The sequence below is a fragment of the Ovis canadensis genome, chromosome 2, assembly GCF_042477335.2.
Source record: "Ovis canadensis isolate MfBH-ARS-UI-01 breed Bighorn chromosome 2, ARS-UI_OviCan_v2, whole genome shotgun sequence".
NCBI lineage: Eukaryota > Metazoa > Chordata > Mammalia > Artiodactyla > Bovidae > Ovis > Ovis canadensis.
The window spans coordinates 31931734-31944229 of record NC_091246.1 but is presented as its reverse complement, the minus strand read 5'-3'; the positions used below and the strand labels follow the sequence as shown (position 1 = coordinate 31944229).

The 12496-nt window shown below is 46.7% G+C and overlaps 1 protein-coding gene across 2 annotated transcripts in view; it reads right to left on the bottom strand.

Annotated features, from left to right (window-relative positions):
* Nucleotides 1-12145, bottom strand: part of FBP1 (fructose-bisphosphatase 1) — a 31760-nt gene extending 19615 nt beyond the window's left edge. Inside the window, exon 1 of one of the 2 annotated variants that reach the window (XM_069575589.1) lies at nucleotides 11307-12145. In XM_069575589.1, the coding sequence (XP_069431690.1) occupies nucleotides 11307-11476 (170 nt within the window). In that variant the 5' untranslated portion in view covers nucleotides 11477-12145. The remainder of the gene's footprint in view (nucleotides 1-11306) is intronic. The other variant, XM_069575590.1, reaches the window with a different exon arrangement.
* Nucleotides 12146-12496: the final 351 nt, after the last annotated feature.

Sequence of the window (12496 nt, the reverse complement as noted above, 5' to 3'; positions counted from 1 at the left end):
ACCAAGACCTGGCTCAGCCCTCAGCTCTACAAATCCTTTGCTTTCTCTGAGCTCTCCTTTTCACTCATGAACATGGAGGGCAATGATGCCTCATGGGGCTGTTAAAGGATTACACACATCACATATACACAAAGGGCTTAGCACAGCCCTTGACTCTCAATGTTAAATCCCTTGTTTGCCCACTAAAAGGAGCACTCATTAAGAATCTGCAGTACTATGGGAGGGTTCTCAAGATCCCCCTTGCTTCACCCATCATCATGTTGCCATGATTGTTTAACTTTTAATTCCATGAGGATGAGGACAGAAGGGTATGTTTTCTCCCACTGTGTCCCAGCTTCCATCACATAGTAGGCCCTCAAGCAATACTTGCTAAAAAGTATCCACTGAAGAGAATAGAAACTCAAGCCTGAAGAAATGAGTATAGTAATCAGTAGACTTCAAGGTCACTCCACACCCTGGAGTGTGGAGGAAGCCTCTGGCACAGTCCCCAGAGGGACTGGCCTATGGGGACAGCTCCAGGGAGGCCTGGGGGGCTGGGACAGGTGGATGAGCCACCAAGGCAAGCATGGGCAATATCTATTTTCCATGTTCCACCTGCTCAGGCACCTGGCTCAGTGAGATGGGTGAAGAGCAGTCAGGCCTCAGCCCTCTCACTCAAAATCTTCCCAGAGGTCTGTGCGATTATTTATTCTGCAAATATTTTTTGTCCCCACTGTACTGAGTGCTGGGGTTACAGTGCTAAACAAGATGTCATTCAGCATCTAACCTCATGGAGCTTAAGTGAGAAGTGAGTGAGGAAAACAAGAAATCAATACATACTTCTGAATGAATAAGATAATGTCAGAAAGTGACAGGTGCTCTCATTTTAATAAAAGGAAACAAGGTGCTGGGGGACGGCTGGGAAAGGGTCAAGATGGTCAAGGAAGATCTCACTGCGAGGGAGCAGTTCCAGCTGAAGGATACTTTGGATGTTTTCCAAACAAAAATGAAGCTATGACAAAGCCCTAAGAGAGTCCAAATAAACCAGCCAGTAATGATTCCAAAGAACAGCTCTGGGTTAGTAATTTATCCAAAGGACTTTGTTTTTCACAAATTTCCAAATGGGAGGGGTTGCTCTGTGCACATTTATACAAGTGACTTTTTAAACCTCGAAGTCTTTCCCATGCTGTGGGCTACAAGAGGCTGTAGTCAGCCTCAGGGCAGCTGGCTCATCCAGCCGGGACCACCAGCCAGGTTCCACACTGCTGTTCTAGGGTTATAAGGTGGCTCCTGCCCTGGGGTCACACCACCTTTCATGGGGAGTCAGGAGGGGCCATATAACAGCTGCAGGGTGAACACTGTGGGGGACACTCACCACACCAGAACCCAAATGGCCATCTTCATGGCCAAACCATGCAGACCTCTGCAATGGCCCTGCCTCCCTGCCTGGACAGGGGGTCACCTCTCCATCCTCCTCTTTACCACTGTGGAGGCTCCCTCCTCTGTTCTAACCAGAAAGATCCTTCCCCATCTTTCCTCCAGTTGCCTGTGAAGCATAAAAAAAAATGAAGAGAGATTATTCTGGGCCTCTTAAAGTCAAGATTCAGGCACTTTCTAGGGCATCTTGTGGGAGGGTTTCCCTTAGTGAGACCTTGTGTTAAGAAGGTCTTCAAGAAGGATCAGGAAAGTGGCTCTAAGGTAGAAACAGGCTTCAGAATGAAGAATTCCTGCTATCTCAGTAGTGATGATATCAGAGTCAATACCCCCATCACCTTGGTTTCTGTATGGTGCCCCTTAGCGCGTGAAGTTAGCTTTATCTCACACAACCATGCTTCATCCTGCCCAGGAATGACGAGCCAGGACTAAGCAAATGTTCAGTCATGCTTCCCCCAAGACTCCTCACGAGAGTTCCCCAGAAGGGAAGCAAGATCTGGACAGTACATATTCTATGGATCAATGAAAAGTCAGAAGCAGGAAAGGCTTCTGCAACTTTTTTTTTTCTTTTTTTACTTTTTGGCCACACTGCCCTGGCATGTGGGATCCTAGTTCCCCGACAGGGATGAAATCGTGCAGAGTCTTCCCTGGACCACCAGGGAAGTCCCAAGGCTTCTGCAACTTTGACAGAAGAAAAAGGCCCTATGAAAATCCTCAAGGAACTAATTAGCTGAAGAACAGAGTTTATTTTCTTCAAAAGTTTTCAGAAAATCCTTTAGAAGCAATGCTGCTGCTGTTTAGTTGCTAAGTCATGTCTTTGTGACCCCACGAACTATAGCCCGCCAGGCTCCTCTGTCCATGGGGATTCTCCAGGCAAGAATACTGGAGTGGGTTGTCATTTCCTTCTCCAGGGGGATCTTCCCTATCTAGGGATCAAACCCAGGTCTCCTGCTTGGTAGGTGGATTCTTTACCACTGAGCCACCTGGGAAGCTCCTTAAAAGCAATACTCTTCTGCATTTTGATCAGTCATCATTCCATCAAAGGTCCCAAAGGATAGAGCCTTCACTGTATAACCTGATGGCCACAGGCAGCAGCAGCAGGGAAAGGCAACAGCATCAAGGGCTTTCCTCCATGAGCTAGGACCCTAGACCGTGAGGGTTCAAATCCCAGCTCTGCCACATGCTGAACAATTCTGTGTCGACCTCTTAGCATCTCTGATCTTTGATAAAATCGGAATTTAGTGTATCTATGGCACAGTATGTAGAGAAGGAGTGTAAATGGGTTGACATCAGTAAAGGACTTAGAACAGAGACTGGCACCAAGGAAGTCAGCAGGAAACAGAATCCCACCCCTAACACCCCTCAGCAGGAATACAACCCTGCTGAGAAGCACCAGAAGGACCTGGGCTCAAATTCTGCCTTTTCCTCTTGCTGATTACATGATTTCCACCAAGTTGTCTCAGCTCCCTGATGGTTCATTTCTAGGCTTTGTAAGGACGAGGACTAACCCACCTGATGCACCTGGTTCATAGAAGCCAGTGGCAGCCATCACCGTTCTTAATGGAGCCCCACGTGTGGTGCTGTGTGTGCCTGTTCCACAGGAACCCACTAAGCACCGGTCGGCTGATGAGGGGGAGGGGAACTACTTCTGAACCAGTTTTTCAGGCAGCTTCTGGGAAGACAGCCAATGCAGAACAGTGTCACAGACAGCTAAGTAAAAGAAAGTGCTCAAAGTTCACATTTGACTAACTGGGAATATTATTTCATTTCAGATACTTATGACATGTCACCTCAATTTTATTCATATTAGTTGGCCCTGCAGCCCAAGTTGTTCAGGGTGGCACAGCATTCTATCAAGGTTTATGTCTCCATGACTGTTCATTTTTAAATCCCTGATGGCACAAAGGTTCTCCGAGCTTGGGAAGAAAAAACTCTCTGGAGTTTAGGAAGAAAAATCAACTTGAGAAGCTGCTGTCTGTAATCTCTCTCTCGCTTGCTCTCTTTCTCTCTCTTTTTTTTTTTTTTTTTTTGGCTACACCATGCAGCAAGTAATCTCTCTTCCTTTATGCTTACTATATAAAAAAATATGAAACAGCTATAAGTCACTTTAATTCACATGGTGGGAAACTCTTTAGAAGGATAGGTTCATTCGACAAGTGTTTTCAAATCCTTAGAAATTTGGACTAAATATTAGCATGTTTTTCCTTTTTCATATTTGCATACGGTTTCTAGAGCTGTTTTACAGCCATAAAGTCTATGATTACTGATGGTCTGGGAAAGTCTCCTTTAACATTCCTGAAGCACCTCCCTAGATACAAGGACCAGAGTCAGGGCTACACTTAAGAAAACTTTCGATGACTTCCTTGATTTGCTAACTAACTAGATCTTTTCCTTCTGAGGTCAGCATGGCCATGTAAAGTTCTTGAGTTAGCATGCACCAGAGCCAACGGGGAAGAGCTCATCTTCACAAGAAAAAGGGAGGCAGATTGTTATTTAACCCTTATTGCTAAAGCTGACGGTAACCAGACTTTTTGATTGATTCTGAAGTAAATGACCAACCATTCATCCAACCCAGAAAGTCCAAAGGTCAGATCAGAAATACAGTCTGCCCTGGGTATCCTGGGGTTTGCATCCACGAATTTTCACCTGTGGTTAATTGAACCCAAGATTACTCAGGGCAGACAGTACTCAGACATTTTATCTAAGGGACCTGAGCATCCATGGATTTTGGTAGGTGTGGAGTGTCATGGAACCAATCCCCTGTGGACATCTAGGGACAACTATACTTTGAAGAAGAGGTGCCAACCAGAGCAGCTTCAAAGGCTGCAAACCCCAATGTTGGCTTAAGTTCATGCCAGCCCAAAGTGTGTTCATAGTAAAGTAAAGCAAATGTTGCTCAGTCGTGTCCGACTCTTTGCGACCCCATGGACTATAGCCTACCACGTTCTTCCGTCCATGGGATTTTCCAGGCAAAATACTGGAGTGGGTTGCCATTTCCTTCTCCAGGAGATCCTCCCAACCCAGGGATTGAACCCGGGTCTCCCATGTTGTAGGCAGACACTTTACCGTCTGAGCCACTGGGGAAGTCAAAAGTGTGCTCATAGGATGGTATCAAATCCTCACAGAAATTAAACAGCAGAGCCGCCAATCTGAGCTCAGCTCCATCTCTCTCCAAAATATGCTCTTAAAGCCAGATGGTCAACACCGAAATCAGACTGATTATATTCTTTGCAGCCAAAAATGGAGAAGCTCTATACAGTCAGCAAAAACAAGACCAGGAGCTGACTGTGGCTTGGATCATGAACTCCTTATTGCCAAATTCAGACTGAAATTGAAGAAAGTGGAGAAAACCACTAGACCACTCAGGTATGACCTAAATCAAAGGGAGTGAGAAATAGATTTAAGGGACTAGATGTGATAGATAGAGTGCCTGATGAACTACAAATGGAGGTTTGACATTGTTCAGGAGACAGGAATCAAGACCATTCCCAAGAAAAAGAAATGCAAAAAAGCAAAATGGCTGTCTGAGGAGGCCTTACAAATAGCTGTGAAAAGACGGGAAGTGAAAAGCAAAGGAGAATAGGAAATATATAAGCATCTGAGTGCAGAGTTCCAAAGAATAGCAAGGAGAGATAAGAAAGCCTTCCTCAGTGATCAATGCAAAGAAATAGAGGAAAACAACAGAATGGGAAAGACTAGAGATCTCTTCAAGAAAATTAGAGATACCAAGGGAACATTTCATGTAAAGATGGGCTCAATAAAGGACGGAAATGGTAGGGACCTAACAGAAGCAGAAGATATTAAGAAGAGGTGGCAAGAATACACAAAAGAACTATACAAAAAAGATCTTCATGACCCAGATAATCACGATGGTGTGATCACTCATCTAGAACCAGACATCATGGAATGTGAAGTCAGGTGGGCCTTAGGAAGCATCATTAAGAACAAAGCTAGTGGAGGTAATGGAATTCCAGTGGAGCTGTTTCAAATCCTGAAAGATGATGCTGTGAAAGTGCTGCACTCAATATGCCAGCAAATTTGGAAAACTCAGCAGTGGCCACAGGACTGGAAAAGGTCAGTTTTCATTCCAATCCCAAAGAAAGGCAATGCCAACGAATGCTCAAACTGAGGCACAACTGCACTCATCTCACACGCTGGTAAATTAATGCTTAAAATTCTCCAAGCCAGGCTCCAGCAATACGTGAACCGTGAACTTCCAGATGTTCAAGCTGGTTTTAGAAAGGGCAGAGGAACCAGAGATCAAATTGCCAGTATTCGATGGATCACTGAAACAGCAAGAGAGTTCCAGAAAAACATCTATTTCTGCTTTATTGACTATGCCAAAGCCTTTGACTGTGTGGATCACAATAAACTGTGGAAAAGACCACCTGACCTGCCTTTTAAAAAACCTGTATGCATGTCAGGAAGCAACAGTTAGAACTGGACATGGAACAACAGACTGGTTCCAAGTTGGAAAAGGAGTATGTCAATGCTGTATATTGTCACCCTGCTTATTTAACTTACATGCAGAGTACATCATGAGAAACGCTGGGCTGGAGGAAGCACAAGCTGGAATCAAGATTGCTGGAAGAAATATCAATAACCTCAGATATGCAGATGACACCAGCCTTATGGCAGAAAGTGCAGAAGAACTAAAGAGCCTCTTGACAAAAGGGAAAGAGGAGAGTGAAAAATTTGGCTTAAAGCTCAACATTCAGAAAATGAAGATCATGGCATCCAGTTCCATGACTTCATGGTAGATAGATAGGGAAACGGTGGAAACAGTGGCTGACTTTATTTTTCTGGGCTCCAAAATCACTGCAGATGGTGACTGCAGCCGTGAAATTAAAAGACACTTACTCCTTGGAAGGAAAGTTATGACCAACCTAGACAGCATATTCAAAAGCAGAGACATTACTTTGCCAACAAAGGTCCGTCTAGTCAAGGCTATGGTTTTCCCAGTGGTCATGTATGGATATGAGAGTTGGACTGTGAAGAAAGCTGAGCACCAAAGAATTGATGCTTTTGAACTACGGTGTTGGAGAAGACTCTTGAGACTCAGTCCCTTGGACTGCAAGGAGATCCAACCAGTCCATCCTAAAGGAGATCAGCCCTGAGTGTTCATTGGAAGGACTGATGTTGAAGCTGAAACTCCAATACTTTGGCTACCTGATGCGAAGAGCTGACGCATTGGAAAGGACCCTGATGCTGGGAAAGATTGAGGGCAGGAGGGGAAGGGGATGACAGAGGATAAGATGGTTGGATGAAATCATCGACTCAATGGACATGGGTTTGGGTAAACTCCGGGAGTTAGTGATGGACAGGGAGGCCTGGCATGCTGTGGTTCATGGGGTCACAAAGAGTCAGACATGACTGAGCAACTGAACTGAACTGAACTGAAAGCCCCCCATGTTTCTGTTCTGCTAAATCAGGTCCTGGTTTTCCTTCTCTGCCTATCTCAGAGTGAATGTGTCAAAACCCAAAGGCCTAATCTTAAGTCACTTCTTCATACCCAAATTCCAGACTGTTGCCACTAACTGAAGGCTGGATAATATCTCCAATAGGATGCCCCTCTCACACCTCAAGTTCAGCATCTCCATAATGTTGGAATCATCTTCCTAGCCTTCTCTAGCCTCTAAAACTCAGCCCCTCCTTTGGAATTCTGGTTTTATTTTCACTGTTTTGTTTTTTAACATCACAGCCCTGATCTCAGTTGCTAGGATCTGCTCTTTGAGAACCTCCCTCACTATCCTTCTCCCCCAGTCCCCACTCAGACTTCTGCCAGGTCCCCCCATCTCCTCTAATTCCATAGTTCTGAATCCTGCTGGGTTTCCGCGTCTTCACTTTCCCTCTTCTAACTCTGTGCTTCCAGTCATAGCTACCCCAGATGAATCTCCAATAGTGGCACTGCCCCACTCAAAAACCTGTACCTCTCTCCTTTGGTCACCCCCTCAAAGACAAAGTATTCACCCTTGCCACATAATGTTCCCCCAATGCACTCACAATTTAACATCCACAAATGCTCCATCTCTACGTTACTTGAAGGGTTCCAGGTTTCAGTCAAACCAAATAAGCACCTTTTCCAGAAAGATCTTCCTAGCTTGTACCTTTCCTCAGACGGCAGCCCAGCCAACAGGCCTTATGACCAGCTTTGCCTGCCCACTACAAATGCCCATCTTGCTGGGCCACCATCTCTCACATCCACATATTTTTGCCAACTGTACAAAAGTATCTTTCAGAATCTCTATTGCTGGGACTTTCCTGGTGGTTCAGGGGTTAAGACTCCATGCTCCCAATGCAAAGGGCCCAGGTTTGATCCTAGTCAGGGACCTAGATCCCTCATTCTGAAAGGAAGACCCCCTGCAGGTAGGAACCAAGATCTCGAGTACTGCAGCTAAGCCTGGAATCATCTTCCTACCTTTCTCCAGCCTCAAAAACTCAGCTTATGTGGCCAAATTTCTTTAGAAAAAATTCTCTATTGTATTCTAACTCTATACATGTAATATTTTCCCTAAAGCATAAGCTCTATATCTTTCTTATCTCTCAGTAACTTCTAAAATTTAAGAGAGAGAGCTCCAGGCTCTGTGTTTAAACTCCTGATCTGCCTGATGAGGAGTCAGGGCTGACATCCATAAACTGGTCCCACAAGGTTCTTGCAAGTCTGCAATCATCTTGTCCCTCTGGCTAGATGCCCTACTAGGGCAAGTCGGCAGCACTAACAAGTTATTTGCAGGTACGCTAGCCTTTTCATCCAGAATATCAAAGCCGATAATAAGCATAATTTGGAGCCCAAGTTAAGATCTTGTCTTATGGCCCCCTCCCCAACTACATATGATACAGAGACAGTCAAACTTACTTTCCCACAGGAGTACTGAATGTTCAGGTTCTACCCTTTCTCCGTCAGCCATCCACAGGACCATGTGAAATGCCCATTTCATGGGTACAATGCTCTTTGAAATAGTGAAAGACCAGTGACACGCCCAAATATACGGGAAATGTCAAATAGCTCATGTACAGTGGAACACTGTGTGTGCTAAGTCACTTCAGTTGTGTCCAACTCTTTTCAGACTTATGAACTACAGTCTGCAGGGCTCCTCTGTCCATGGGATCCTTCAGGCAAAAATACTGAAGTGGGTTGCCATGCCCTCCTCCAGGGGATCTTCCTGACCCAGGGATTGAACCTGGTTCTCCAATGTCTCCTGCACTGACAGGTAAGTTCTTTACCACTAGTGCCACCTGGGAAACCCTAGTGAACAGTATGCAGCAGTTAAAAAGGAGGAGGTGAGTTTACATGCCCTGACACTGGAGGATGCTCATCATATAGAGTTGAATAGTGAAAGCAAACTGCAGAAAGGCATGTCAAGTGTGATCCCATTTTGTTTGCTGTTTACAAACAGTCACATGGAAGTGCTTATCTATGTATAAATTTATATGAATATAGAGAAGTATCTAGTAAAAAAAGAAACCCAGTAAATTATGAATAGTGGATACCCCAGGAAATGGGTAACGGTGGGTCTCACTTTTCCCCTTGTGTTCTTCTGAGTGGTTTGAATTTTTGTTGAGTAACATATAAAGGGTTTCCCTGGTGACTCAGATGGAAAGGATCTGCCTGCAATGCAAGAGACCCAAGTTCAATAACTGGGTCAGGAAGATCCCCTGGAGGAAGGCACAGCAACCCACTCCAGTATTCTTGCCTCGAGAATTCCACGGACAGTAGAGTCCATGGAGTTGCAAAGAGTTGGACACAACTGAATGACTGACACACACACACACACACACGCACAACATATAAAGGAATTTATAATTATAGCAAAAACTATTTTTTAACCTAGTGCTTACAGGTGTCTAGTTTTAAAACTATACACAATTCATACAGCCAAAATTGGCACCCTTTGTCCAGGTTCAACTAATATCCCACTACCTATGGTCCCACTATCTGAGGTTACTTATAAGGTGGGAAAAAAAGAAATGAAGTCATTTAGTCATGTCCGACTCTTTGCAACCCCATGGACTGTAGCCTGCCAGGCTCCTCCGTCCATGGGATTTTTCAGGCAGGAGTACTGGAGTGGGCTGCCATTTCCTTCTCCAGAGGATCTTCCTGACCCAGGGATCAAACCTGGGTCTCCCTCATTGCAGGCGAATGCTATACCAGCTGAGCCACCGGGGAAGCCCTAAGGTGGGAAAGATGCACCTCAAAGCAGATCTTGCGTTTCTGAGTCTCTTTGGGGTTGTGAAAGGTGCTGACACATTTTTAAATAATACAAAAATGACAAGCACTCTTTTTTAAAACAGTAGGAAATCCTATGGATAGAGGAGCCTGGTGGGCTACAGTGCATGGGGTCACAAAGAATCGGACATGACTGAGTTACTTTCACTTCCCTTCACTTTTTAAATAAGCCCCCTGGTTTTCAAAGTCAGGTAAAGCTGTGAGGACACTTTTACCTATTGTATGTTACCTTTAAAGTAAGAATTTAATTGAATGTTTCCTAAAGCAAAGTCTCCTTAGACATATATTGAGAAGGTCCATAGGTAAAATAGTAATGGAGTCACCACCTTCCTAACATACTTCCCAATCCCTCTCCCATCAGGGCCCAACTTTGCTTGACATCTGCAAATAAATGATGATAAACTCTTGCCTTAAGAGTCAGCTTGGATAGATTGGGAGTTTGGGATTGACATGTACACACTGTTATATTTAAAATAGATAACCAATAAGGACCTACTGTATAGGACAGAGGACTCTGCCAATACTCTGTAATAACCGAAATGGGAAAAAGTTTTTAAAAAGATACATATATATGTATAACCGAATCGCCTTATTGTACAACTGAAACTAGCAGAACATTGTTAATAAACTATACTCCAATATAAGATAAAAAAAAATTTTTTTAAGTTAGCTCTACCAAGCCATACCGTAAAACCAAAGGTGAAGAACTGACGCGATAAGGAATCCAGGTTTCGGGGCTGGGCTTTTTCAGCAGCTATGAGCACTGTGTACAATGCTTATGAAGTGCTCCTAAGTATGAGAAATACTAGGAAGGAGTATGAGCAATCTGAAAACCCAAGTATCCTTCAGCTAAAGTGAGGACCAGTCTAAACATAAAATACTTGTGCACACCAGAATAAACCAAAGGGTATTTGTCTTAGTAACGTAAAAGCCTCACAAGAAGGTACCTGTTGAATCTCTGTGTCCTGTCATTCTTTTACTATGCACAATGTGATCTGCAGACCAGCAGCCCTACTACCACAGAGCTTAGAAATCCAGCATCTCAAGCCCCACCCCAGACCTTCTGCAGCCCCGTGCACACCAGCACTGAAGCCCTGACGGCGCTAAATACTGCGGGCTTCCTCTCAGCCTCCTCCCAGCCTGGCTTACCCATTGCTTCTTAACAAGACTTGTTCAGGGTCAAGGAGATACTCAATTAGAAACCTGACTTGGGACCCCAATTTCAAAGGGAATGAAAGCAAAAGGATAGAAAAACGGAAAGGGAGGCACGGGGACCAGCACTTTCCCATTCGAGGCTAGGGTGGGTGTGGTGGGCAGGCCAGGTGCCCATGGGGCTAGTCAATTTCACCAGGAGGAGGCCGAGAGAGGTGCCAAGGCTGCTCAGCCCAGGGGCGCCGGTTGCAGGGTGGAGGCAGGTATGGACTGTGAGACAGTCCCCCGAGGTGGGCACCCACAAGCTTGAGGGAGGGGGGAACTAGAGCTTGAGTGTGGTTTGAGCTTCTGCAGAGGAGCTACCAGAGACAGTGTGTGGGGATCTCAGCTATCAGAGAGACAGACAGACAGCAGGGGCAGAAGACCAGACATCGTACTGCCTGGTAGATCCCCAGCCAGAGAGAAAGAGGACTCTGCCAGGGTGGGGGCTGGGGGGTACAGAAGCCTGACTCACAGGTGCGCGATGCCCGCCTTGCGCACGGCAGTGGAGATGGCTTTGACCGCGGTGCAAAGCGAGTTGAGCAGCTGGGTCATCTCGCCCGTGCCGCGGGCCTTCCTGCCCTCTTCCATGACGAAGCGGGTCACGGTGACGATATTGGTGTCGAAGGGTGCCTGGTCCGTCATGCTGGGGCCCGGTTGCGGCTCGCTGGGCGACAGGTGCGGGCGGTGGAAAGCGGTGGGACGCGGCCGCAGCACAGAGTCAGCGCAGCGGCTCCGGAGCGGACCAGGTTCCAGTCCGGGGGCCGGTAGCCTATAGGCGCGGGTCACCGGCCTCCGCCCCCTGGAACACCTCCGCGCCCCGGACCCCGCCCCTCCGACTGCGGCCCCGCCCTCTCCGGCCCTGTATGACGTCCGGGATCCTCGTCCAGTCTCAGGTCCCCCAGCCGCAGGGGGTACCCCCGCCTCGTGTCCCGCCCCCACCCCCACCTCCGCTTCCTCACTGTCGCCGCGCCACGCCTCTGCCCAGCTGCCTCCAGCGTGGTAGAGCGCTACTCTGGGCCGCGGTCCTTTTCAGTCCGCACGACGACCTGGCCACGGAGGTGCAATCCTGATTCCCGCCCTACCACGCTAAGATAGAAAACGGAAGCTGGGAAGGTTAAGCGCGGTGCTCAGTGCAGCGAGGCTAGTGAGTGAGAAGCCCGCGCTGCAGCCCAGCTGCTCCGGGTTCAGGCTCTAACCGCTGTGCTTCCCACCGCCACAGTCGTCTGCTCCCTGCCCTCTATCCACCCCTGCTTGTCCTGTCGTCTGATTCTTCTGACCACCTTCAAGAGACTGGATTCCTCTGTTCCTTACTGTCCGATGGCTTGGTTTTGGATCCTTAATTCAGATCTGTTCTCAAGATTCCTGTAGTCTGAGAGCTATTAAAGGGACCTGTTAATGCGAGCTCCTGTGCCAAACCCACAGTAAGGCCAAACAAAGTGAAACAGTCTGAGTTTGGAGCAGAGAAAGGTTTATTGCAAGGCCATGCAAGGAAACAAGGTGGCTCGTACCCTGAAAAGCTTCCAGCTCCTCAAAGCATTTTGGCAAAGCATTTTTAAGGGCAGATTTGAGGGGGGCAGGGAGCCACAGGGGGCAGTGGCAGGGGCTATGTGCTCATCGTCATCAAGCAGTTTCTTTATTTGGTGGAGGGGTGGAGGGAGGCGG